Source organism: Sminthopsis crassicaudata, chromosome 5, assembly GCF_048593235.1.
Source record: "Sminthopsis crassicaudata isolate SCR6 chromosome 5, ASM4859323v1, whole genome shotgun sequence".
Lineage (NCBI taxonomy): Eukaryota > Metazoa > Chordata > Mammalia > Dasyuromorphia > Dasyuridae > Sminthopsis > Sminthopsis crassicaudata.
Genome location: NC_133621.1, coordinates 209,770,192 through 209,797,328, shown reverse-complemented (window position 1 = coordinate 209,797,328; position 27,137 = coordinate 209,770,192). Strand labels below are relative to the sequence as shown.

The window sequence follows — 27,137 nt, the reverse complement described above, 5'->3', positions numbered from 1 at the left end:
TTATTTTCTTATTCAGATCCAGAGGGACTAAGTCTAATGTGCTAGTCCAGACCAGAGTGGGTTTCTGTCAATTGTCTTCACTCTTTATGATATAGCTCTTTAGTCCAAAAAGTGCAATAGGCCTATAGTATAGAAATATATTACCCTGCAAAGTCAAAACAGAATATGACCCTATTGGCTGGTTCAATATTAGAAAAACTATTAGCATAATTGACTATATAAATTACCAAATTAACAAAAACCATATAATCATCTCAATAGACACAGAAAAAGCATTTGATAAAACCTAACATAGATTTCTATTAAAAACACTTGAGAGTATAGGAATAAATGGACTTTTTCTTAAAATAGTCAGGAGCATCTATTTAAAACCATCAGTAAGCATCATATGTAATGGGGATAAACTGGAACCATTCCCAATAATATCATTAGTGAAACAAGGTTGCCCACTATCACCATTACTATTCAATATTGTATTAGAAACACTAGCTTCAGCAATAAGAGTTGAGAAAAAGATTAAAGGAATTAGAGTAGATAATAAGGATACCAAATTATCACTCTTTGCAGATGATATGATGGTATACTTAGAGAACCTTGGAGAGTCTACTAAAAAGCTATTAGAAATAATCTACAACTTTAGCAAAGTTGCAGGATACAAAATAAATCCACATAAATCCTCAACAACAAAATACAACAGCAAGAGATACAAAAAGAAATTCCATTCAGAATAACTGTCAATAGCATAAAATATCTGGGAATATATCTGCCAAAGGAAAGTCAGGAACTATGTGAGCAAAACTGCAAAACACTTTCCACACAAATAAAGTCAGATTTAAACAATTGGAAAAATATTAAGTGCTCTTGGATAGGCTGAGCGAATATAATAAAGATGATAGTACAACCTAAACTAATCTATTTATTTAGTGCTATACCAATCAGACTCCCAAGAAACTATTTTAATGACCTAGAAAAAAATAACAACAAAATTCGTATGGAAGAACAAAAGGTCAAGAATTTCAAGGAAACTAATAAAAAAAAAATCAAATCAAATGTAGGCGGCCTAGCTGTACCTGATCTAAAACTATATTATAAAGCATCAGTCACCAAAACCATTTGGTATTGGCTAAGAAATAGACTAGTTCATCAGTGGAATAGGTTAGGTTCACAGGACAAAATAGTTCTATGACTATATATAGTCCCAAAACTATAGCAATCTAGTGTTTGACAAACCCAAAGATCTCAACTTTTGGGATAAGAATTCACTATTTGACAAAAACTGCTGGGAAAACTGGAAATTAGTATATCAGAAACTAAACATAGGCCCACACTTAACACAGTCAAATTAGAGGAGCATAGGATAGTTTACCTCTCAGGCTTGTGAAGGAGGAAGGAATTTATGACTAAAGAAGAACTAGAGATCAATATTGATCAAAAAATAGAAAAATTTTATTATATAAAATTAAAAGGCTTTTTTTACAAACAAAACGAATGCAAACATGATTAGAAGGGAAGCAATAAACTGGGAAAACATTTTGACAATTAAAGATTCTGATAAAGGCCTCATCTCCAAAATAAATAGAGAATTGACTCTAATTTATAAGAAATCAAGCAATTCCCCAATTGATAAATGGTCAAAGGATATGAACACACAATTTTCAGATGATGAAATTGAAATTATTTCCACTCATATGAAAGTGTTCCAAATCACTATTGATCAGAGAAATGCAAATTAAGATCACTCTGAGATACCACTACACACTTGTCAGATTGTCTAAGATAACAGGAAAAAGATAATGACAAATGTTGGAGGGGATGCGAGAAAACTGGGACACTGATACATTGTTGGTGGAGTTGTGAACAAATCCAACCATTCTGGAGAGCAATCTGGAATTATGCCCAAAAAGTTATCAAAGTGTGCATACCCTTTGATCCAGCAGTTCTACTACTGGGCTTATATCTCAAAGAAATACTAAAGAAGGGAAAGGGACCTGTATGTGCCAAAATGTTTGTGGCAGCCCTTTTTGTAGTGGCTAGAAACTGGAAAATGAATGGATGCCCATCAATTGGAGAATGGTTGGGTAAATTATGGTATATGAAAGTTATGGAATATTATTGTTCTGTAAGAAATGACCAGCAGGAGGAATACAGAAAGGCCTGGAGAGACTGGCATGAACTGGTGCTGAGTGAAATGAGCAGAACCAGGAGATCATTATACACTTCAACAATGATACTGTATGAGGATGTATGCTGATGGAAGTGGATATCTTCAATAAAGAGAAGATCTAATTCAGTTCCAATTGATCAATGATGGATAGAATCAGCTACACCCAGAGAAGGAACACTGGGAAATGAATGTGAACTGTTTGCATTTTTGTTTTTCTTCCCAAGTTATTTTTACCTTCTGAATCCAATTCTTCCTGTGCAACAAGAAATTCAGTTCTGCACACATATATTGTATCTAGGATATACTATAATATATTTAACATGTATAAGACCGCCTGCCATCTAGGGGAAGGGATGGAGGGAGGGAAGGGAAAAGTCAGACTGAAGTCAGTGCAAGGGATAATGTTGTAAAAAAAATCCATGCATATGTTCTGTCAATAAAAAGCTATAATAATAAAAAAGAAAGAAATGACCAGCGGAATGAATACAGAGAGGCTTGGAGAGACTTACATGAACTGATGCTGAATGAAATGAGCAGAACCAGGAGATCATTATATACTTCAGCAACGATACTGTATGAGGATATATTCTGAATCACTCATTATTGAAAAGAACCATGTCCATCAGAGTTGGTGATCACATAATCTTATTGTTGCTGTGTACAGTGTTCTCTTGGTTCTTCTCACCTCACTTAGCATCAGTTCCTATAACTTTCCAGGCCTTTCTGAAATCTTTCTGAAGTCAGCTTGCTGATTGTTTCTTATGGAACAATAATAATCCATAAAATTCATGTATCATAACTTATTCAGTCATTTTCCAAATTTAGGCATTCACTCAATTTCCAGTTCTTTACCACTATAAAAAGGGCTTCTATAAACATTTTTGCACATATCCTTTTCCCCTTTTTAATGATCTTTTTTGAGATACAGACTCAGTGGAGGTGCGGCTGGATCAAAGGGTACACACAATTTGATAGCCCGTTGGGCATAATTCTCAGTTACTCTCCAAAAATGGTTGGATTAGTTCACGATTCCACCAACAATGTTTAGTGTCCCAATTCTCCCATATCCTCTCCAACATTTGTCATTATTTTATCCTGTCATTTTAGCCAATCTAAGAGGTTTGTAGGGGTACCTCAAAGTTGTATTACTTTGCATTTCTCTGATCAATAGTGATTTAAGGCATTTTTTCATATGACTAGAAATGGTTTTAATTTTTTCATCTGAAAATTGTCCAAATCCTTTGACCATTTCAAATAAATTTTTTTTTATAGGGGAAACTTGGAGGTTAGCTTCATAACTTGACCTTCTGATTGGATGCAATAAGTGATTTAAAGAATTCTGCTACGAATTCAACCAGGGGCCTCTACCAGGGATAAAACTGTAATAATATCCACTTAAAGATATCAAGAGATATAACTAAAATAAAAAGGTCAGAGTAATCAATGCACCACCCAGCTTGCTTCAGAGAGTAGCTTGGATGTAAAATTCAGGTTTTCTCTCTCAATAGTGCCATCCCCACTACCAAAGATCTGCTCAGATTAATGGTGTGGACTCTTTTATCCATCCTCTCAGCAACCCCATCCATTGGCTTCCTCCTAATGTGAATATACATGATAAAAATTATGAAAAAAAAAAGTCCCACAGTAAAATGTAAGCCCAATTAGAGAAAAGGATTGTTTTCAGTTTTGTGGAATAAGCTCTTTGCTGGCAAGGACTATTTTGTCTCTGAATCTCCATATCTATCATAATGGCTTTGTTCATAGTAGGCACATAAATATTTGCCCAATACAATAGTATTTAACATGTTCTGTCCTTGTAGCTCTTTGCCAAGAATTGTAAATATTCTGAATAATAACTTCTTCCAAAAAATTCCTCATGCTTATTGCCTTCCTGGTCAATCCTGACAAGTTCAACTGGCCAGGATTGAGGCATCTGGAAGCAATTGGATTGAAAAAACAAATGACCTTTGCGGAGGCAACTTTTTTTTTTTTTTTTTTTTTTGTCTTATTCATGCTACTTGTCATACTATGGGGAAGGAGTACTGATGTAGGAACTGGCTGAACTTTAAGGCTGGTAGCAATAGATACTATGTTGATCAATGTTTCTGACCATAAAGGGAGTGAAAATTGACCTTTCCTCAGTCAGCTAATTGCCAATACTAGTAGAAAAATGGAGGAATGGATTATTTTATTTCAGTTCTTTAAATTATGTTTCTTATTCAGCCCCAATAAGACCATTAATCTTCTTCAGACTAAATTTAGTCTGTCAAGTCATTGGTCCAGATCAGATTGGTTTCCTACCAATTCTCTTCACTCTTTATGGCAAAGCTCTTAATCCAAAAAGTTCATAGAGGATCCCAAAACTCACAATAGTGTGTTCCCACAATAATCGGAGTCCTGGTGGTTCAATTTCAACAATCAAAAAGAGATAGATTGTGGCATAAAAAGGAACTGTGATTTCTCCAAGGATAAGGATTGGGTTGAGGGCTTTCTTTTCCCCTTATTTGACATAGAATTATGGCAGGCTAATCAGTGGGTGACTAAGAAACTCCATGTATGGTAATAGAAGGAATCAGTGGGAAAAGACATGATACTCTCCAAGCTTCCCTGATTCCTCCTCACTCTTGCAAACAGTTCTTCATAGGTAGGCTGGGAGTGTGATCTACCACAAGACTGGCCATGAAAAAAGGCAAGACACATTGCCAAATAAGTATATTGGTAGCTGTATGTGACTTTTACTAGATAGCTCCAGAATTTGATTGTGGGGTGGAGCAAAACTGCTGGAAAATCATAAAATCATAAGACTTATAGCTGGAGGGGAACTCTAGAGAGCATTAAGTCTAACTCCCTCATTTTACAGATAAGGAAATTAAGGAACAGAAAGTTTAAGTAATTTCCCATGGATCACACAATAAGGTCCCTTCCCAGTATTTAATGATAGGGAGTTGGAACCCTAAGAGGCAACAAGGCAAATGAAAGAATATAACAAAGGCTACCTGGGCTTGGTCCAAGGTGCAAAGCTAGGGATAGAGGCCCATAAATAACTGGCACTGGTTCATAAATTATGGGAGATGCTTGGCCTTTTCAAAAAAAAATTACAAAATTTTTTTCTAGGGTCTGGACTGCTGCTTCCAACTGCTCCCAGGAGTTGGCTGCCTTAGTCTCTCAAATGTGCCTTGCTTTTTTTTTTCCCCAGAAGGCTAAGAGAATGTTTATGGCAGTTTTTTGTTTGGGGGGACATGCAGAACTTGATTACAAAAGACGTTTTCTTCACCCAAGCCCCCCATGATGATTATTAGTAGGCCAACAGAGGAAGGGAGAGAAGAGGCAATTTCCCCCTGAGGCAGAGGAAGCAGGGGGAAGAGGAGATATAAACTGAAAAGTCAGATTGTTCTGGTTATCACAAGGCTTGCAGAACCCAGATGGTTGTAGTGGGCTGAGGTAAGCAGTTAAATTAATTACTGATCAGAGAGCAGCAAAGCAAGGAAATTGTTGGAAGCTAAAATGTATCTATAAAAGGAAATCCTGAGTTCTGTTAGCTCAGCGAACATAGAGCAGAATCCTTAGTCTAAAGCCTCTTGACTTCCCTAGAGTTGTGGCTCCTGTTTAGCTAGGAATTACTTATCCTTCCATCCACCATTTTACTATCCCTTTTCCCCACCCATGCAAGTCTTCCTTTTGGGGCATTTCTTAACTTAACGCCTGACTTCTTTCCTATCACTTATTCCTCTGTTCACTGACAGAGCAGCCATTGCAGTCAGCTGTTTAAAATGGCTCCAACCATTAATTAGGAGAAGCAGAGCAATCTGAGGCAGCATCAGAGCAGGGCCTGCTCCTAAGATCATACAAGCTCACCTAGTTCTCTTAAATGAATATATTATACCAGTTCAGTGGATTTACCAATTCAGGCTATTGAGACAGGAGGGGCTGAACAAAGGAAACTTTCGAGATTTCCATTTAAATAAGTATTATGTTGCAAACAACTGGGATCCTAGGAAGATTATTCTGTCTGTGGATTGAGAAAGTGAGTGGTATTTTTCTAAGATATTAAAAGGAACCAGCCTGTGATGGAAAATGACCATGGGCTCTATTAAGACTCAACTCAAAAGCCTCATAAAAAAGCCTTTCCCAGTTTCTCCAGTTATAAGTGATTTCTCACACCAGGAACCCAGAAATTAATTTGTACTTTTTTTTGTATTAAAGTCTATGAGTTGTCATGTATGTATTGTTATATATATATATATACATATATATATATATATATATATATGTGTGTGTGTGTGTGTGTATAATATAATTATATATTTTATATATAAAATAATAAACATCCCAAAGGATGGCAAATAAGTCATCTGTGATCTGTGATGATGAAACTCAGAACTCATATCTCTCAAGAAGAATATAAGCTCCTTGAAGACAGGAACAAAATTAATTTTGGTCCTTGTATCTCCCTAGAATGGGGTCCTTGGTAGCTAGGTGGACATTCACAGAGTTAAATGACTTGTGTGACTTAGGGTTACTCAACTACTACATGTCTGAAGCTAGATTTGAACTCAGGTACTCCTGACTCCAAAACTAGTATTTTATTCACTGTGCCACCTTGCTGCCCTAAATAAGGCTTCTTATAGGAAAAAGACTTATTGGAAGATATTTTTGACAAGGTTTTGATAAGAATAGAGATTTGTTATAAGGTATTTCCTTCCTTTTTCCCCCATGAGAAAAAAAGTGAGAGGAATAGAAAATGGATTTTTGTTCATTGAGAAAAATGTTAAAGAAAAAAAAATAAATAAAATTAATAGAAATAGAACTGAACCTTTGATGTCATTGATATAGAAAAGCAGGTCATTTTCTTACAAGTCTAGATAGTCTTAGAGTTATTGATCTTTTGGGTATCGTGGTCCCCTTTAGCAGGCTGGTGAAGTCTGTAGATCCTTTTGAGAGTAATGTTTGTAAACAATGAGACAAATTACTAAATTTCAGTTACAGGGCAGTCAAAATTAAGATGTCATTTTTTTTTCTATCCAAATTCACAGACTTACTGAAATCCATCCACAGACCATGTTTAGAACTTCTTTCTTAGAGAGTAGCCAAGAAGATAAAGAGGTCAAATGATATGTCCAGGATCATACAACTAATATGTCAAAAATAAGACTGAACTCAGATATTCCTGGTTCTAAAACCAATACTTATTCACATTTTAATGTCTTTTAAAGACTACATTAGTATTATTTTAGTAAGGGGCTGATACCAAAGTCATTCTGCTCTCAGACAAAACAACAGGGATTCTAAGAACATTGGATGAAGATTGAATGATTTTCCTAGCAGGAACACCAGGAAGTTCTGAAACAATACAGCAAAAATACAAGTTGTAGTCATTAGTTTTTTTGGGGGGGGTTCTCATGTCTTTTTCCCCCTGGGATGTTCCAGTTTAGCAGAGCACATTTTACATTCAAACAAACAATGAATTGTTTGGCTTTATATCTACTTATCAACCAGGTCATTTTCCCCAAAGCTCATCCATCTATTTACCCTGCTCTGTAGCGATAAATTGTCATTTATTTTCACTTGCTGAAAATCAATAGAAGTTGCAAATAGAAACACAGCTAAGAATGACTCTTCAGATTTAAACATCAATAGCATTTTTCTTCCACTTGGTACCATTAAAAGGCAACTCATTTTTTAAGTGTTCAATTGGCTGCAGACTTCATTTAAAGTTTATATCTGAAACTGCTGGGAGCTGCTAAGTAGTTCACACAATAGTGGTCCTAGAAAAGTGTGATGGTAAAGTACTTTCCTAAGCTCCCTAATCAATAAAATACATATAAATGGAGAAATCTGTCTACTGAGGAAAAGCAGCATTGAAGGTTGAGAGGTATGAGTTCTCATCTCTTTATCACAAGTCACTGGATTATTCTCCGTCCCTTAGGGATAAGACAGAGGCAAGGTGTTTGTTTACCACTGTCTTATACCTGCTCAAGATCATTTCATCATTATTATGAACTTACTCTTATAACTAAACTAGAAACACTACACCCTATAGTCTAGGCTATAAAAACATTGTCATTTGCAAATAGGAGAATTTGGAGGAACTCCCTTTCAATAAGGAATTTTTCTAATCAGTCTCAGCAGAAAGCATCCTTCCTGACACAGCCAAAATCACTAAAGTATCAAATTTGTAGATGAATCCAAAACTAATGGAGAAATGAAAGGTAAGCAGAAGTAAGTGTATTACCAAGGATGATTTGTACACAATTCATGTCTCCCATCACCTCTTGCCTAATGAATTGCAACAGTCTGCAAAGTGACTTTCCAGAATCAAGTCTCTCCCCATAGCAATCCCATTCTCCACACAGCTGGATCCCAAGTGATTTTTTCCCCTTAAAACCCAGATCTATGTTATCCTCTGCCCCAATTCAGTAACCTTCAATAGTTTCCAATTACCTTTAGATCAAGTTTACATCCCTTTTTTTGGGTGTGGAGGTAAGGGGAGAACATTTAAAGCTCCTTACAGCCTGGTTCTTTCCTGTATCTCATTACTCCTTTCCATTGACTTTGCAATCCAGCCACTTTGGCTTATTTGTTGTTATTCCTACACAATGCTCCATCTCCCAACGCTTTACCTTTGAATGGCCATTTCCTGTAGGAAATTCTTCCTTCTCACTTCTGCCTTTTAGGATTGTTAACTTTCTTTAAAATGTTATTCATACTGTAACTCAAACATACCTTCCTGCAGGAGGTCTTCCATAAAGAAGGCTATTTTCTATCTATTCTGTAAAAAAGTACTATTTAAACTTACAACAATCGCACACCCAACACCCCCACTAGCTACAAGACCTAAGCCTCCATATACTGGAGATGGCTTAGAAGCAAAAGCAACAAACCCAAAAATCTGTAACAAAGACAATTAAAAAATTACTATCATTTCCATTATAATTTTAGTATGGACTCTAACTAACCATAACCTATGGCATGAAAAACCATTGTTGTAATTCAACCAAAAAAACCTAATGACCAACCTACGCAAAACCCACCCACTAATAAAAATTATTAATCATTCATTCATTGACCTCCCTGTACCCTCTAACATCTCTGCCTAATGAAACTTTGGATCTTTACTTGGCATCTGTTTAATTATCCAGACCTTAACAGGGTTGCTTCTAGCTATACACTAAACTTCCGACACCCTAACTGCCTTCTCTTCAGTTGCTCAAATTTGTCGTGACGTCAATTATGGTTGACTGATTTGCAATCTTCACGCCAACGGAGCCTCTATATTCTTTATATGCCTATTTTACACATCAGTCGAGGAATTTATTATGGATCATACCTTTACAAAGAAACCTGAAACATCAGAGTAGTCCTCCTGCTAACTGTTATAGCCACTGCATTAATGTAACTATGTATATGTTGTTTCTCCCATTCTAATATGAAATCCTTGGGGTCAGAGCTGTTTTCACCTTTTCTTTGTATTCCTATTACTTACTAAGTGTTTAATAATTGCTTATTGATTGATAAATGAGGAAAAATATACAAGAAATCTATAATAATTCTCTCCTTATATTTCCTTTCCCTATACTTCCCCCAACTTGTATTTACGGGTTGGATCCTCAGTCTGTCTCTAGATAGATAGATAGATAGATAGATAGATGGATGGATAGATAGATAGATAGATAGATATCTGCCACTTAACAAATATCTCTTATCTAGAATTACAGGTCTAGGTTTATAAGAAAAATTGCTTCACTGATCGTTCCTAAGAAGAAGGATAAGCCTTAATTTATGCTTATTGGTTTAGCCCCTCCCCACCAAATGTTAGTTACACAAATGACTATTTAAATACTACATGATAAATAAACTCATCAATCTAAAGAAAACAAATAGAAATTGGAGATATTCCACAAATTGCTTAATATTCATATAGTAAACGAGTTAATTTACTGAGTAAATTTGTAAATCAAATCATCCTTTCAATACATAAGTGAATACACAATTCTTAATCTAGCGGTTTATAAAGGAAAAATACATTTTTAAAAAGAATACTGCTCTAATTTGGAACTATGCTCAAAAAGTTATCATACTGTGCATGCCCTTTGATCCAGCAGTGTTACTTACATCCCAAAGAGATCTTAAAGGGAAAAGGACCTACATGTGCAAAAATGTTTGTGGCAGCCCTTTTTGTAGTGGGAAGGAACTGGAAACTGAATGAATGCCCATTAATTGGAGAATGGTTGGGTAAAATAGTATATGAAGGTTATGGAATATTATTGTTCTGTAAGAAATGACCAGCAGGATGATTTCTGAAAGGCCTGGAGAGACATGAACTGATGCTGAGTGAAATAAGCAGGACCAGTAGATCATTATACACTTCAACAACAATACTATATGATGATCATGGACGTGGTTCTCTTCAACAATGAGATGAACCAAATCAGTTCCAATTGTTCAGAGATGAAGAGAGCCTTCTACACCCAGAGAGAAGACTATAGAGCTGGGTGTGGAAAACAACATAGCATTTTCACTCTTTCTGTTATTGTTTGCTTGCATTTTTGTTTTCCTTCTCAGGTTTTTTTTCTTCCTAGATCGATTTTTCTTGTGCAACAAGATAACTGTATAAATATGCATTGCATTTAACATATATTTTAACATATTTAACATGTATTGGACTACCTGCTGTTGTGACCCTGTATATCTTAGAATCATCCGGAGTCAGGATAAGCAAAAGTCTTTATTCTTGGTCTTTTGGGATCACTGTCAGGGGATTAGATATAGGAATCTACACACCTCCTTCCTTTCACTCCACCACCACAGAATGATCCTGCATATGCTACTCCACCCTCTCATCTCTCTCTTTTCCTTCTTTGTCCACACCCACCAATTGAGCCAGCACAGAATAGTTAGGGAGGGTCATTCTCCAAGCATATGTTAATAGAGAATTGTCCAATTGGTAATTAGCCTTAAGTGCTAGGTTATCTCAGTTAAGTGCATCTTCTCAGTTCTAGTCCTTTACAACCTGCCATCTAGGGAAGGGGGTGGGGGGAAGTAGGGGAAATTTTGGAAGAGAAAATTTTGCAAGAGTCAATGCTGAAAAAATTAACCATGTATATGTTTTGTAAATAAAAAGCTATAATAAAAATATACATATATTTTTAAAAGAATGCTGCTCTAGTTTTTTATTATTATTATTATTAATCTGCTGTGGATGTGACTATAGTCAAGACAGTTTTTGAAGGAAAAGTCAAGAACCTGCTAGAACTAGTGGAAGTCATAACTCTTCGGCTGGAAGTGAAAAAAAAAATCTCAGTTCAAACCAGGAGAAGGAATTATCTCATTCATTCAAGAGAAATCCTTAGCAGTCTTAGTGAAGCAAGCTGAAAATTAGGGACATGTTGGGGGGGGGGGCAACTTCTCTTACAATTCTGGGCTTCTGAAAGTCACAATAACCATTCAAAAGTCCATGCCTATTTCTCTTGATTTTCTGACCTTCTTGATATCCTTGTTTCTCCCATGAATGGGAGAATTCATTAAGTCCCTTAAACAGGTACAGCAACATTTTCTTCAGAAATCAACAGTCATATCTTCCTTCACATATACAGTACTAAACAAAGAGTTGTCTTTCCCCTACTTTACCTACACAAAAGTAAGAACAACTGTGCTTTTTTTTTTTAAGCTCCTTCTATAAACCTATGAGGTGCTTTCCCACAAATATTCGTTCAACAGAAAGAATGGGATCCATCAATAGTCAATAAATATTGATTAAGCTCCTACTATATGCCAGATACTTCGCTAAATGATAGAAATACAAATACAAAAAAGAAAAGAAAAGTCAATATCTTCAAATTGCTTATAATCTAATAAAGACAGACCCTAGAAGAAGCTATCAAGGAACAGGGTAGAAAAATTGAACAAGTCAGAAGGCTGATGGGATCATGTAAAGGTTTCCTAGTAATGAACTTCCTGAGAAATGATGAAAATGTCAGAGAAATCCCAGAGTCATGTATCCCAATGAAAAATTAGGAGGGCTCAAAATTAGAATATAATGATAAAAGACACACATTTAGAATACAGGTATGGTAAAGACAATTCACAGTTCCTATTACTGCAGTACCTAAAAGTTCTCTTTCTTAAACTTATCTATTTTTCCCATCTGTTCTTCTCCACAACCCAATTTAATCTAGGGATTAAGCTCTTTGAATTGGCTTCCATCTCTCTATATTTGTGAATATCTGTATCTCTGCTCCCCATTGGATGAGGTGTCTCCTTTTTCTCCTCAATGACAGTGCCAATATGGTAAAGAGAAAGTTAGAAAGAGAATTTCTCTCCCCCCTCCAAAGGCAGCTCCATGTTTGAACTTAAAACACCATATAGTCATCTAAGATGTAGCTTTTTAAAGTCCCCTGAGGCATTTCTAATTTATTCGCTCAGCCAGACTCTCTATTCCCTCCTTTACATGAGAGATATTCACACTTAATAAAAGGATCCTGGTTTAGATTTACATTTACAGTCATTTTCATTAACACTTTGTGATTACATCCTGGGCTTTCTATAGACATCATTTGAAGTGAGGAGAGGTACTACATCCTCCCTTCCTTATGGAATGATAAAAAAAAAGATGTGAACCAACTAGTAAGAATGAGGGATAATAGATGAACAGACTGATTGCTATCCATAGATTATTAAAAGGTAAAATAAATCTCCAGAATGTTGGCTAGATCATTGATGGATGACTTATGGGAAGCCATCAATAATCATGACTGAGCAAGAAAGTTTTGAAAAATTAAGGAGAGGGGGCAGCTAGGTGGATATATAGCACCAGCCCTGAATTCAGGAGGAATTCAAGTTCAAATCTGATCTCAGACACTTAACACTTCCTAGCTGTGTGACCCTGGGCAAGTCACTTAACCCCAGCCTCAGGAAAAAAAAAAGAAAAAGAAAAAGAAAAAGAAAAAAATTTATGGAGAGGTGAAGAGGAGCACCTAGATCAAAAATACTCCAGATCAACTGAAGTTTAACTATTAAGTTGGTCATGTGATTTAAAAAATTAATATAATATTAAAATTAATATAACATTTAAAAAATTTTTAAATTATAACCTTACTTGAGAAGTGAATCATTTAGACTTTCATATTCTTTACTGTTTTCAACTGATGATTGAAAGGAGGGGTCATCATTTTTTTCCTTCCCTAAGGAGAAAAGAATTAATTTATGGTTAATACAGTTCTTAAACTGAGTCTCTAACAGACATATTCTTATCTTCCATTATAATAGTATCTATTATAACCATAAGACTTCACAGATAACTGTAGCTAAAACTATAAGATCAAGTAATCATCAGATCTTGTTTTCTATAGTTTTATATTAAAATTGTCAAATCTTTACTATTATAAAAGCTGAAAAATAATTTGGCAAAGATCAATTAACAAGCTTTTTAATCAAGTGGTACTATTTTAGGGGATAAAAGCGGAAAGATCCCTGCTATTGAAGCTATCAAAGGTTCGGTATATCAGATATGTACAAAAGAGATAAGGTAATTTTGAGAACAAAGCACTAGCAGTTGGGAGAGATCAAAGAAGGCTTCATGTAAAAGGTAGTATTATGTCATATGTATAACCTACTTCTGATTGCCTAGCATCTGGGAAAGGAAGAGAGGGGAAAAATTGTCTTAATATGTGGAGAATAAAATCTACATTTTTTTTAAAGTGATGCTTTACATAAATGTGGAAATATGTAAAGAATAACTGAACATGTGTGAGGGAAGGAGAAAAAAATGGAACATAAGATTCTGCAAGAATGAATGTTAAAAACCATCTTTGCATATATTTGAAAATAAAAAGCTATTTTTTTAAAGTGGTGCTTTAGATCAAAGTTTCTCAGACTAAGGTCAAGACCCCAAATGGGGTCTCATAACTGAATATGGGGGTTGCAAAATTATGATTATTAGTAAATGTTTAATTTGTATACCTGTTTTATATACCTATATAACTGGGTTGTGTAGAAATTTTTCCAGTGAAAACTTCTCCAGTGAGAGTGGGAAAAGTTTAAGAAGCCCTGATATAGATGAGTTTTGAAGAAAGTTATAGAGTCTTTAAGCCAGAGGCAAGGAAGAAATACATTCTAGGATGGGAAATAGCTATTATAAAGCCTAAAGGAAAGGTAATGTAATGAGGAACAGAAAGTGGAAACAAGTGTAATGAGGCTAGAAAAGTAGAATGTGTCTGGATTGTGAAGGGCTTTAAGTGGAGTAGTTTATATTCAATTCTGGATGTAATAGGAGTTATTGGACTATGTTGAGAAGGAGAATAAGGACATAGTAGACTTCTGCTTTAAGAAAAATCACTTTAATTGTGATTTGGAAAATGGATGTAGAAGAATGGGAAGACTTGTGGAAGGGCAAAGGACATTTTATTTATTTATTTATTTATTTTTGTTTTTTTGTTTTTTTTTTACAAGAATCTATCTACAAACACAAGCAATTTGATACTGTTGTTTTTCTTTTGCTTCCAAAAAGAACCAATGACATCACAGGTGATGGTTGGACTTACAAATACATTGTATTTAAGTCATCAGCCTGGATCTCTCTTCCAGAGTTCAGTGATAGGACAAAAGTCAAGACAACTGGAGATGCCCTGGGATGTAGTGGGTGATCCTGACGTTTGTAAAGTAAAATCTTTTCCAGGTCTCAGGAAAAAAGGATTATACATGAAAACTATGAATCTCTATTATATACAGCTTTTGGAAAGGTATATTAAATTTAACATGATAAAATCAATATTGTCCTTGTCTTTGTTCTTTTCTGGGGATAGTTTTAGATAAGAGACACTAAAATTAAAAGAGAACCAGAAAAGACTTCTTGTAGAACAAAACTTCTTAAATTGTGGGTCATGACCCCATATGGGAATGTGTAACTGAATGTGTGGGTTATAAAATTATAATTTGTTATCAGTAAATATTTGATTTGTATATCTTTGTTATATACCTACATACCTGCGATCGCTTAAAAATTCTTCAGATGAAAAGAGGCCGTGTGTGGAAAAAGTTTAAGAAGTTCTCTTGTAAAAAAAGTATCTTTTAGTATTTCTTTCATATTCTTTTACCTCTTCTTTTTGGGGATCATTATCTTTTAAAAAAAATTTTCTCCAGTTACATGTAAAGGCATCATTAATTTTTTTTGCTTACACATGTAAATTCATTTTTTAACATATTTCCTTATGAATCATGTTGGGAGAGAAAAATTAGAACAAAAGGCAAATAGCATGAGAGGAAAAAAAGAAAACAGAAGAAAAAGGAAAAAAAAGTGAACATAAATATATGTTGATCTACATCCAGTCTCCATAGTTCTCTCTTTGAATGTGGATGACATTTTCCATCCAAAGTTTATTGGGATTGTCTTGGATCACTGAGCCACTAAGAACCAAATCTATCATAGCTGATCATCCCACAATCTTGCTGTTTCTATATATCTGATTGTTTGTTTTGCTCAGCATTAATTCATGTAAATCCTTCCAGGCCTTTCTAAAATCAGCCTGTTCATCGTATTTATAGAACAATAATATTCCATTACTTTCATATATCATAATTTATTCAGCCATTGCCCAATTGGATGGGCATCTACTCATTTTTGCCACCACAAATAGAATTACTACAAATTTTTTTTAATGATTTCTTTGGACTACAGACTCAGTAGTGGCACTGAAGGCTCAAAGGATATGTACAGTTTTATAGCTCTTTGGGCATATTCCAAATTGCTCTCTACATGGTTGGATCGGTTCACAACTCTGCCAGTAATGCATTAGTTTCCTAGTTTTCCCACATCCCCTCCAACATTCATCATTATCTTTTCCTGCCATTTTTGCCCATCCAATAGGTGTGAGGTGGTACCTTAGAGTTGTTTTAATTTGCATTTTTCTAATCAATAATGTTTTTTACAGCATTTTTATATGAATATAGATAGTTTTAATTTCTTCATCTAAAAAATTGTCTGTTCATATGTTTGCCCAAATGGGGAATAACTTGTATAATTATACATTTGATTCAGTGTTCTATGTATTTTAGAAATGAGGCCTTTATCAGAAATATTGACTGTAAAAAATTGTTTCCCAGTTTTCTGTTTCCCTTCTAATCTTGGCTATATTGGGTTTGTGCAAAATCTTTTGAATTTAATATAATGCATTTTATAATGTTCTCAATTTCTTGTTTAGTCATTAATCTCTCCCTTCTTCAAATATCTAACAAATAAATAATCTCTTACTTTGCTAATGGGGAACCTTTGTTCTACCAAAGATTTCTACCAAATATTTAGATATTTATAATATCATTGGAGGGAAGAATGTTGGGCTAGCTTTAAGTTCATCATCACCTGTGTTTACTTTGGCAAATGATTTGACGGGTCTTATATAACTGGTAGGCCAGATGTTTCCCACTCCTATTATAGGTGAAAAGACAAAATGTAAAAGGGGAGGAGTTCCAAAGGCATAGGAAAAATCTTGAGTGTGGTCTACAGAGCAAGGAGACATGACAGATTTAGATGCCCTTTTTAGATGGGGGTTCTGAGAGGAGCCATCCAGTCAGAGGGAAAAGTCACAGTTTTTAAAACTCTTCATAACTTAACCCCTTCATCTCTTTCCAGTTTTCTTACATGATCAAACAATCCACCATCACTGACTAGCCTTCTAGCGAGTCCTCATGGAGGGAAATAATGTGAAATAAATGTGGGAAAATAAAGTGGCATGAAAGAGTGGAAGGCCTTGAATATTTGGTATAAAAAATAATTGAATATTATTTGGAATACAATATGGGACCACAGAAAGGTCTTTGTTATTGGCTCATGATTGAGTCACATCATTCCCTTGCCCAAAAATCTGCCAGCAATATGTAGAACAGATAAGAGAACGGAAAGTGGAAGCAATTAGATATGTGAGGAAACTATTGAAATAGTCTGATTATAAAGGCTTTAGAAGGAGAGAGGCAATAAATATAGAGAAAGGGGAGTAATGTGGGGGTGGTGTGGAGGGATGGCACATGTGAAAGTTGGAATTCCCAAAAATAGTAACGCCAGGGTTTCCAGTATGAAAGAATGAACAGATAGTAGTATCAGCAAAAGCAGAAGGAGGCTCCTACTTAAGGGGAAAGAGAATGAGTTCTGTTTTGGAGTTGGTGAGTTAAAGGTACCAGGAGGACTTATTTATGAAAATGTCCTAATGGAAGCTGAATTTACACGGGTTTGAAACCATAGAACAGCTTAATTATAGATTTGGGAGTTATCTGCATAGAAGTGATAGTACAAGGTGAGGAAAAGATTATGAATACCAAGGAGAGACTGTGGGTGAGAGGATATTTGTTTCAAGACCAGAAAGGCAGATTAGTGATTTTCTAATAATCATAATGACTATGGGTAACAACTGAACTTTTGGTTCTTATAGACTTGACTTTTTTTTTCTGTGCAGAACAAATTTGACAAGTACCTTTGGAGCAGTATTTTCAAATAAAGTTAATTCTAAATTACATAATTCCACTAATGATTAGACCCAAATAAAATAGAGCTAGAGGAGGGATGATCATTGCTTCTATTTACATTATTATTGTTGCTTCTATGAACTTAGAATTTTACAAAGCACTGATCAATGTAATTTAGAATTGCTTTTCTTAATGTTTTCACCAAAACACCCCCCCACACACACACACACACACACTTTGAGCAAGAGAAATCTAAGAACACTTATGCTTGCAAGTCAGGATAAATATGCATTTAAGGCAATAAACAACCATTAGATACCCTCATTAGTGTGACATGGGATCTGGTAGCAAGAAGGGACTTAATAAAATGCCTAATTACTATAGTGGCTACAAACAGTTGTCATGATGATATTCCACTGTGGGACTGTTTTGAAAGTTCACAAACACTGGGCAAAGTGTTTGCTATTCAATTAATATTCAGAGTAACCCTACCAATATGCTTTAGGTATTAAGGTCTAATATGTAGTGAGCAATGGGCAAATTATCCAAAAGATAGGGAGAAATAGTATCCTGTAGTCTTCTACAGAAGTTAAGTCTTCTCACCTTTCCCCCACCTTTGTAAAGAATGTGACTAACTCCAGTGATAGACACTTTTTGGTTGTATTTTTTAAAATTTGTGTTGATACATTTTGTTCTTATAACATCATTGTTTCCTAATGGATCATTCCCAATCTTGACAACCTGCCCCTTGTGATATGAAATAAGGACAGGTATAGGACCTATGATTTTACTGGCTTAGAAAAAGCTCAGGTAAAAAAAAAAAAAAAAAAAAAAAAAATTTCTTGTGCCTTTTCTGCAACTTGTAGAATTAGTTTTCAAGAAAAATAAAAGGTTAAGTTATATATAAGATCAATATATATGAGAGGTAAATGAGGTCTTGGTTTCAAGGCCAACTTCCTATCCATTAAGCTATCTCAAAAAATAAGTAAAAAAAATGGTTGTGTCTTTTTAAAATTTCCTTTTTCATCACCATTGTATATATTGTTTTTCTGGTTCTGCTTATTCCATTTTGCATCAATACATTTTCCTCTCCTATACAGATAGCATCTCTTATATAGCACAAGAATATTTTATTATATCCATGCATCATAACTTGTTATGCTATTTCACAATTGGTAGGCATTTATTTGATTTCTAATTCTTTGCTACTACCAAAAAATGTTGCTATAAATATTTTGGTATATATAGGGTCTTCCTTTTTGGCAGTGACCTCCTTTGCCTAGCAATGGGATTTCTGCATCAAAGAGTATGCATATGTGAATAGGATGAGCATCTCTAAAATCTTTACAGGGTAAGGGTAACTGACATTTATAGCACTTTTTAGGTTTCCAAAATGCTTTCTATAAGTTATTATATTCAGTCATGTGAAAAGCACCAAATGAATGTATAACTTTATCAATGAATGAAAGTGATATAATGTGATTTTGTGGTTCTCTGACCTTGGGGGACTTCTATTCTAATGGGTCAGGGGTTCTGGGTCTTCTGGCTTTGGAATCTGCCTCAGGAAACTCAAACATTCAATCTCCTTAGCCAGATAGTTTCTGGCCTCAGGAAACTCCCATAGATCAAATAGTGAGACAATAGTGAATAAGACACTGAGACAATAGTGAATATGACACTCCAATTCATTGCTGATTGGTAATCTTGTCAATAATAATCTGGTCAACCCAGAACCACTCCTTCCTACCATGAGCCATAGAATTAGCATATCTATGATTGAAAGTTGTATAAAAATATCTCCTTTGCTTCTGTTTCTTTACTGAATCCCCTTACAATTCAGTCTGCTTTGTAATGGCATGCCATTACTTTCAATAAACTTTGCCCATTGATTAGACATAGACAGATACCACTATTTTTGCATTATGTCTGGATAATAATGAATTCCATACCTTTTTTGTTTACTTTTAAGTGAGTAAATGGAAATGGCAATTTCCTAGAACCCTTGACATTTCCACAGGAATTTTTCAAAGTGGATAAAGAATAGACTATGCGAATGTGTTGGTTAATTTCTTTATCTGGTCCATTCAAAAAATCTGGATAGTCATCAATCTGAAAAACAAAATGAAATTATATAACTAACAAAGACCATGATTCTATAACATTCCATTTTTTTTGGGGGGGGAGGCAATTGGGGTTAAGTGACCTGCCAGGGTCACACAGGTAGTAAGCGTTAAATGTCTGAGGCTAAATCTGAAGTCAGGTTCACCTGATTCCAGAGCTAGTGCACCATCTAACTGCCCCTCTTTAACTTGTTCTGTAAAGAACATCACTAAATACTTAGGGAAAAGTGTTGCCCATGTTTTTCTCTCTGTGTCTCTGTGTCTTTGTGTGCCCCTGCCTATTTCAATGTCTATTGTCAACTGTCTCCATTGCTTCTTTCTCCCTTTCTTTATGTGTGTCCCAGCCTCTTTCTCTTTCTCTCAGTTTTGATCTCTGTGTCTGTCTGCCTCTGTCTAAGGTACTTTCCAGTTCACCACCTCAGGTTTGTATTGTTTTTTTAATTCCCCTTCTGTTTACTCTCAAGTGCCAAGTCTAAATGTGTCCAGCAATACCCACTGTACTTCTGACACCATAGAACTGCTTAGCAACTAGTAATATCTTTATTGAGCTATTACTACTTCACTTATATAAATGTACATACAGACCAGCCTCTATATGGACTTTTTGATATAAAAATTGAAAACTAGGTGTCTCTAGGATGTGACTTTTATGAACAAAAAGAATAGTAGAGATTCTCATGAGTAGTCCAATTAGCAAACATTTAATAAGCATCCTTTGTGGGAGTCAGATACTGTGCTTCTTGCTGAGGAAAACAAAAAAACAGTCCTTCTCAAAGACCTTACATTCTCATAGAGAAAGATATGTACATAAAGAGATACAGGCAAAGTATAGACAAGTAACTTAAGAGGAAAGGGCACTAAGATCTGAGTAGCAGAATATGGTGCTTGTATAATCTTGGAATAAAGGATTCCAAGAGCTGAGCTATGGATGGAGAGCTTTCCAGGCATAGAACAGCTTGTGTAAAGACATAAAAATGGGGGTGGAGGGTCAAATAGATCCTTACATATGAGGAAAAGAAAGCAGAACAGTACATTGGACAGTGAGAATGCATAGAAAGGAATAAGCCAGAAAAGACTGCAAAGGTACGAAGGCACCAGACTGTGAAGAGCTTTAATTGATAAATGGTGGGGTTTATATTTGATCCTGGAGAGATAATAGAAAATCATTGGACATATGGTCAGATCTATTTTGGGGAAATTACTCTGGTGATAGTGTGGAGAATGGATTAGATGGAGAAAAACTTAAGGGAAGAGCAGGAGGACAAGAGGAGGGATGCTGATTAGGAGGCTGTATTAGTGAAGATGAGAGGTGATGAAAATTTGAACAAGGGTAGCTGCTCTGTGAAAAGGGGATAGGGGGGCCAATAGGAGGAGATGTTATTGAGATAGCAACAATAAGACTGGGCAATTGATTAGCTATGTGGACTGAGAATGAGAAAGTAAGAATGACACAAAGATTGTAAATATGGGAAAGTAAAAAAAAAAAAAAAAAAACATGGGCTATTTGGGAAGAAAAGATCATGAATTCTGTTTTAGACATAATGCGTTTAAAGTATTTATGAACCAGACAAGGTATCACAGTAGATAGAACACTGAGCGTGGAATCAGGAAGACTCATCTTTATGAGTTAAAATCTGGCTTCAGATACTTATTAACTGTGTGAGTCTGGGCAAGTCATTTAATCTTGTTTGCCTCTGTTTCCTCATCTGTAAAATAAGCTGGAGAAGAAAACTGGAAAGCACTCCATTATCTTTGTTAAAAATAAAGGAAGGAGGGAAGGAACGAACGAATGAATGAATGAACCAAACCCAAATAGGGTTAATAGGAATTGGACTGAATTGACTGAAAAAAATAAACAAACAAGATAACAAGTTCAAAATATCCAAAAAGCAATTCTTAATTGACTAGCTAGAATTAGACCTCCAGATCCATGAGAACATTCAAAGCAACCATTTATTAAGTACTTACAATGTGCTAGATGCCAGGAATATAAAGACATAGTGATATGGTTTAGTTTTTAGGGAAATAACACGGTGATTTTGGGCTCCCCTGACCTTGGTGGGCTTCTGTTTTAACAATAAGTCAGTAGTCTCAAATCTTCTAGCTTTGGATTCTGTTGCAGGAAACCCCCACACCCAATCTGTCTGACCACTCCTTAGTCAGATAGCTTCTGGCCTTAGGAAACTCACACAGATTAAACTCCTGAGGCAAAAGTGAATAAAACCACTCCTCAATTCATTGCTGACTGGTAATCTTGTCAGTAATAATCTGGTCAACGGAGAACCATTCCTTCCAGAAACCATTCCTTTCTACCTATGACATAAAATGAGCATATCTGTGGATTGAAAACTGGATAAATGTATCTCCTTGCTTCTGTTTCTCTGCTGAAATTCCTTTAGAATTCCAGTCTGCTTTTGTAATGGTGTTACTATTGCAATAAAGTTTTGCTCCTTGGCTAAGGAGATGGGTTCAAGACTGCAAATTCTTTTGAGACACCTTGCTAGACTGGTCTGGGACTCCAGACTTTTGCAGTTCCCCCTTTCCCAAGCTCAACAATAGTACTTAAATCTTCTTCTATTCCCAACACTTAGAATGGTACTAGGCACCAAGTAGACACTTAATATTTCTTATATTATATATATATATATGTATATATATATATATATATATATTTTAAAGTATTGGTCCCTGAAACAAAATGTTCAAAGCATCAACTTTCTTCCCCCCTCCTCGCAAAAATTCTTTTTCTTTCCATTTCCCTTTCTTTCTTCCCTCAATCTCAATTTGGTGTTAATAGTCTCTGGGATTTTTTTTTTTTTTTTTAAATAATTTGCTAATCTACACTTTAACAGGCTGCAATACTGAGACTTTTCTGTAGCATAGAGTTAAGGTCACAATTCAACAGTTACCAGAAAGAATTACAGCTTAATAATGCCAGGCAGTAGACTAAAATAGAGTAACAAGGATCATTAAGCAGCAAATACTGAAAATTTGACATCCTCAACCAAAAAATCAGGAAGGTTTCCTATATAAGCTTCTTTCAATTATATGGAGCTTGGGTGCATTTTTTCCCACAATCTTTTCTCCTCTTATACAAATGAAAAATAAGCACAATAAAACTATCAGTTAAAGCCAATTTAAGGTAATATTCCATAATTTAAAATTTAAATTAATTGGTAAGAAATATGTTAATTTTTAGATGTTGTTACTTTACATACATAATTCAAGCTAGAGAGACAAAGTATTTTCTAGTGGAGATCTTCAAGGGGTTTATTTTAACAGATTATATTAGTAAAAGGTTTATTTGAGATAAATGGACTCAATTTAATAAACAAACCTACATGTATACTACTTGCAAATCACTGCCAGGTACTAGAGATAAATAGTTAAATATAAAACATTTTCTCTTCTTTGGGAATTGATGTTTTATTGGGGGATGCAATGTGTACATAGAAAAGTAAATTCAAGGTAATTTGAAAAGTGAGAAAGCACCACCACTTCTGGGCATTCTGTAAGGAGCTGAATCTACAAGACAGATTCTCAGAAAAGTAAAAGGCAACATCACCTTCAGAGACAGCAGGTAAGGCAGTTGGGAGCTGCATAAGAGAGTATTAAGGAATGTTAATTGGGGAAGAATTACCATAAATAAATGAGAGCCCAGTTGAGACTCAGAGTTGGCATGGATTTGTATTGGAACCATTTGGCACAATTAATTTCATCATTTCTTCCAGCAACATTCAGCAGTTTGGAAATAGGAACAAAGATGATGGTTAAAATTGGCAGAAAATGAATAGAAATGGAATAAGGGGACCTTCCATTGTCAAAATGATTAATCATGTCAAAACAGCAGAAAAGTGAGGGCAACAGAAAGATAATGGTGATGGCTGGCATCCAGCATTAAGAGAGAGCCCTTGTAGGTGTCACGGTCCCAAATGGCAACTGAAAGGGTTATTTGTTGAGGCGGTCTTTAGTTTCAATCCTTGAGAGGAGGGATTGGGCCCCACCCCAAAATTTCAATTAGTCAATGAGCATTGCTTAAGTGTCTACCATATGGAAGGCACTATTTCAGTCCTTGCCCTTCAGGAGCTTATATTACACAAAGTAAAGAATATGCTGCATATAAATTAATGTAAAAAATTTTTTAGAAATAAAAAAATAACAGGGGGGAGGGAATAACATCACTACCAGCAGGAGGATTGTGAGATGGCACTTGAATAAGGTTGAAGTCTAGGATTTTATAAAGGCAGGAGAGTTGAGTAATGAGTCAGGAGGGAAAGGATAGAGACAGAATTGGTCTACTACAATGATATCACTCCTGACTTCTCAACATCAAGGGCTCCACTTACCTGGACCCTTGAAGCATTTTTTAGATGCTTAGTGTTTGAAAACAGTTTGTTCCCTAGAAGTTTTAAACATTGTCCTGCCATCTTATTAACACCCTTATTTTAACCCTTACCTAACCAATAAAAGAAAGTATTTGCAAAGCAGAGATAAACTTTAGCTCTGCCTGTCAAAGTCATCATAAATCCCAAATTAGGGGAATTTTGATACTACCTAAAACTGACACTTTATTTAATTTTTATAAAAAGTAAAGATCTATTGTTTTCTCTAATAATATTACAATAATCATAATTATATACATTATTGTTGTTGTTTTATGTCACCTTCAGAAAATCTAAAACACATGCTATCAAATATCTTTTTTTTTTTTTTTAATCTTTCTATGGCATGTGTTTCCAATGCTTGTGACATGTTTCCTTAGCACCTAGACTCTTATACATAAAGAAATAAGAACAGAAGGAGTTCTGTATTTACTATTTAATACTTATTGACCACTCTGCAAAGACCTAAATGATGCAATTACCTCCTTGAACTACACTTGCTAACTGTGGCTGTTTCAAAAACTTCCAGTGTTAAATAACCCCTATTAAATGTAAATGGACAAATATGTAACTCTGGGAGCTGGCTTCAATCCATTTGATGTGTTAATCTTTATTGCAATCAGTTTAACTGGAGTACACTCTGTTTACAGAAAATGAAAGTAAATAGCTTAGAATTTAGAGACCCATAAAAACACATAAAAACAAAGAATTTGTTATCCTAACTACAGGGTTTGAGAAAACTTTGAAGGAAGAAAAAGATCTAGATTAGAATAAGATAAACTGTGAGATAGAGTAGTGTAGTGGCTAGAGCACCAGACCTAGAGTCAGGAAAAGCTGAGTTGAAATGGAACTTTAGATATTTATTAGCTTTGTTTCTTTGGGCAAGTCATTTAACAATAAAATCCAACTTCCTCATCTGTACAATGAGCTGGAGAAGGAAATGGCAAACCATTTGGAGTGGAACATGCCTAAATGGAGTGGAGCAAAAAAATGTGACCTTACAGACTTCTAAAAGAGCCTGGCAAAAAGATCTTAGACTGTAGTCTGGACCTGGGGCTGGTTATACAGTGAATGGTGTTAAGACTTGAGTCCTTGAGTAAGTCAGGAAGACCTGAATTCCAATCCTGCCCCCAGCTACTTATTAGCTGAATAACAATGGCAATTCCAACTTAACCTTTCTCAGTCTGTTTCCTCATGTGTAAAATGGCATCTCTCTCATACAGCTGTTGAGATATTATATACGCAGTATTCTTTGCAAACCTTAGAGCACTATTTAAGTATTTGCCACTGTTGATTTTCATTTTCATCATCACAATCACAATTGAGAATTCTCTCCACAGCCAGACTTCATTTTTTCCCCCTTATAGCTAGCATCTACTATGTGTGCTTGAGATAACTGAACTGTTAAGAGTTTATATCTATTTTGTGAGTGACAGGATATTGTAGGAGAAAGGGAATCAAACTAGATGGTAAATGACCTGGGCTCCAATCAGTTTTAGCACTAATTAGATATGTGAGCCTGGCAAATTAATTTTCTTCTCTGAGTCTCAATTTCCTCATCTATAAACCATGTAAAAAAGGCCATTTTTTTTTTTGCCTCATTTCTTTCTTACCTGTCCTTAATCACTGAAACTGAGACTTATTAATGGCCTTACCTTAAAAAAAAACCAAGGTTTGTCAGTAAGCATAATATACAATAGAGATAAACTGGAACCTTTCCCAGTAAGATCAGGAGTGAAACAAGGTTGCCCACTATCACCATTACTATTCAATATAGTACTAGAAACGCTAGCCTTGGCAATAAGAGCTGAGAAAGAGATTCAAGGAATTAGAGGAAATTAAGGAAATTAGTAGGAAATGAGGAAATTAAACTATCAATCTTTGCAGATGACATGATGGTATACTTAGAGAACCTCAGAGTCTCTACTAAAAAGCTATTAGAAATAATTCAGAATTTTAGCAAAGTTGCAGGATACAAAACAAATCCACATAAATCCTCAGCATTTTTATATATCACCAACAAAATGCAACAGCAAGAGATACAATGAGAAATTCCATTCCAAACAAATGTTGAGAGTATAAAATATTTGGGAATCCATCTACCAAAGAATAGTCAGGAATTATATGAGCAAAATTACAAAACACTTGCCACAAAAATAAAGTCAGATTTAAATAATTGGAAAGACATTCAGTGCTCTTGGATAGGCCGAGCGAATATAATTAAGATGACAATACTCCCCAAACGAATCTATTTATTTAGTGCTATACCAATCAGACTCCCAAGAAACTATTTTAATGACCAAGAAAAATAACAACAAAATTCATATGGAAGAATAAAAGGTCGAGAATTTCAAGGGAACTAATGAAAAAAAAGTCAGATGAAGGTGGTCTGGGTGTACCTGATCTAAAGCTATATTATATAGCAGCAGTCACCAAAACCATTTGGTTTTGGCTAAGAAATAGACCAGTCGATCAGTGGAACAGATTAAGTACAAAGGACAAAAAAGGGTACATCTTTAGCAATCTAGTCTTTGACAAACCCAAAGATAAAAGAATAAGATCATAAATAGATTAGAGGAACAGAGAATAGTCTACCTCTCAGACCTGTGGAGGAGGAAGGAATTTATGATCAGAGGAGAACTAGAGATCATTATTGATTACAAAATAGAAGATTTTGATTACATCAAATTAAAAAATTTCTGTACAAACAATACTAATGCAAACAAGATTAGAAGGGAAGTAACAAATTGGGAAAATATTTTTAAAGTTAAAGGTTCTGACAAAGGTCTCATTTCCAAAATATATAGAGAACTGATCCTAATTTATAAGAAATCAAACCATTCTCCAATTGATAAATGGTCAAAGGATATGAACAGACAATTCTCAGATGATGAAATTGAAATTATATCCACTCATATGAAAAAGTGTTCCAAATCACTACTGATCAGAGAAATGCAAATTAAGACAACTCTGAGATACCACTACACACCTGTCAGATTGGCTAAGATGACAGGAACAAAT

At 35.1% G+C, this 27,137-nt stretch overlaps 1 protein-coding gene across 1 annotated transcript in view; it reads right to left on the bottom strand.

The window, feature by feature from the left end:
* C5H12orf56 (chromosome 5 C12orf56 homolog) overlaps nt 1-27,137 on the bottom strand; it is a 131,961-nt gene that overhangs the window by 79,363 nt on the left and 25,461 nt on the right. Inside the window, exons 2-3 of the mRNA XM_074269749.1 lie at nt 19,564-19,723; nt 13,260-13,344 (exon numbers count right to left, since the gene is read on the bottom strand). Coding sequence (XP_074125850.1) covers nt 13,260-13,344; nt 19,564-19,723 — 245 coding nt within the window. The remainder of the gene's footprint in view (nt 1-13,259; nt 13,345-19,563; nt 19,724-27,137) is intronic.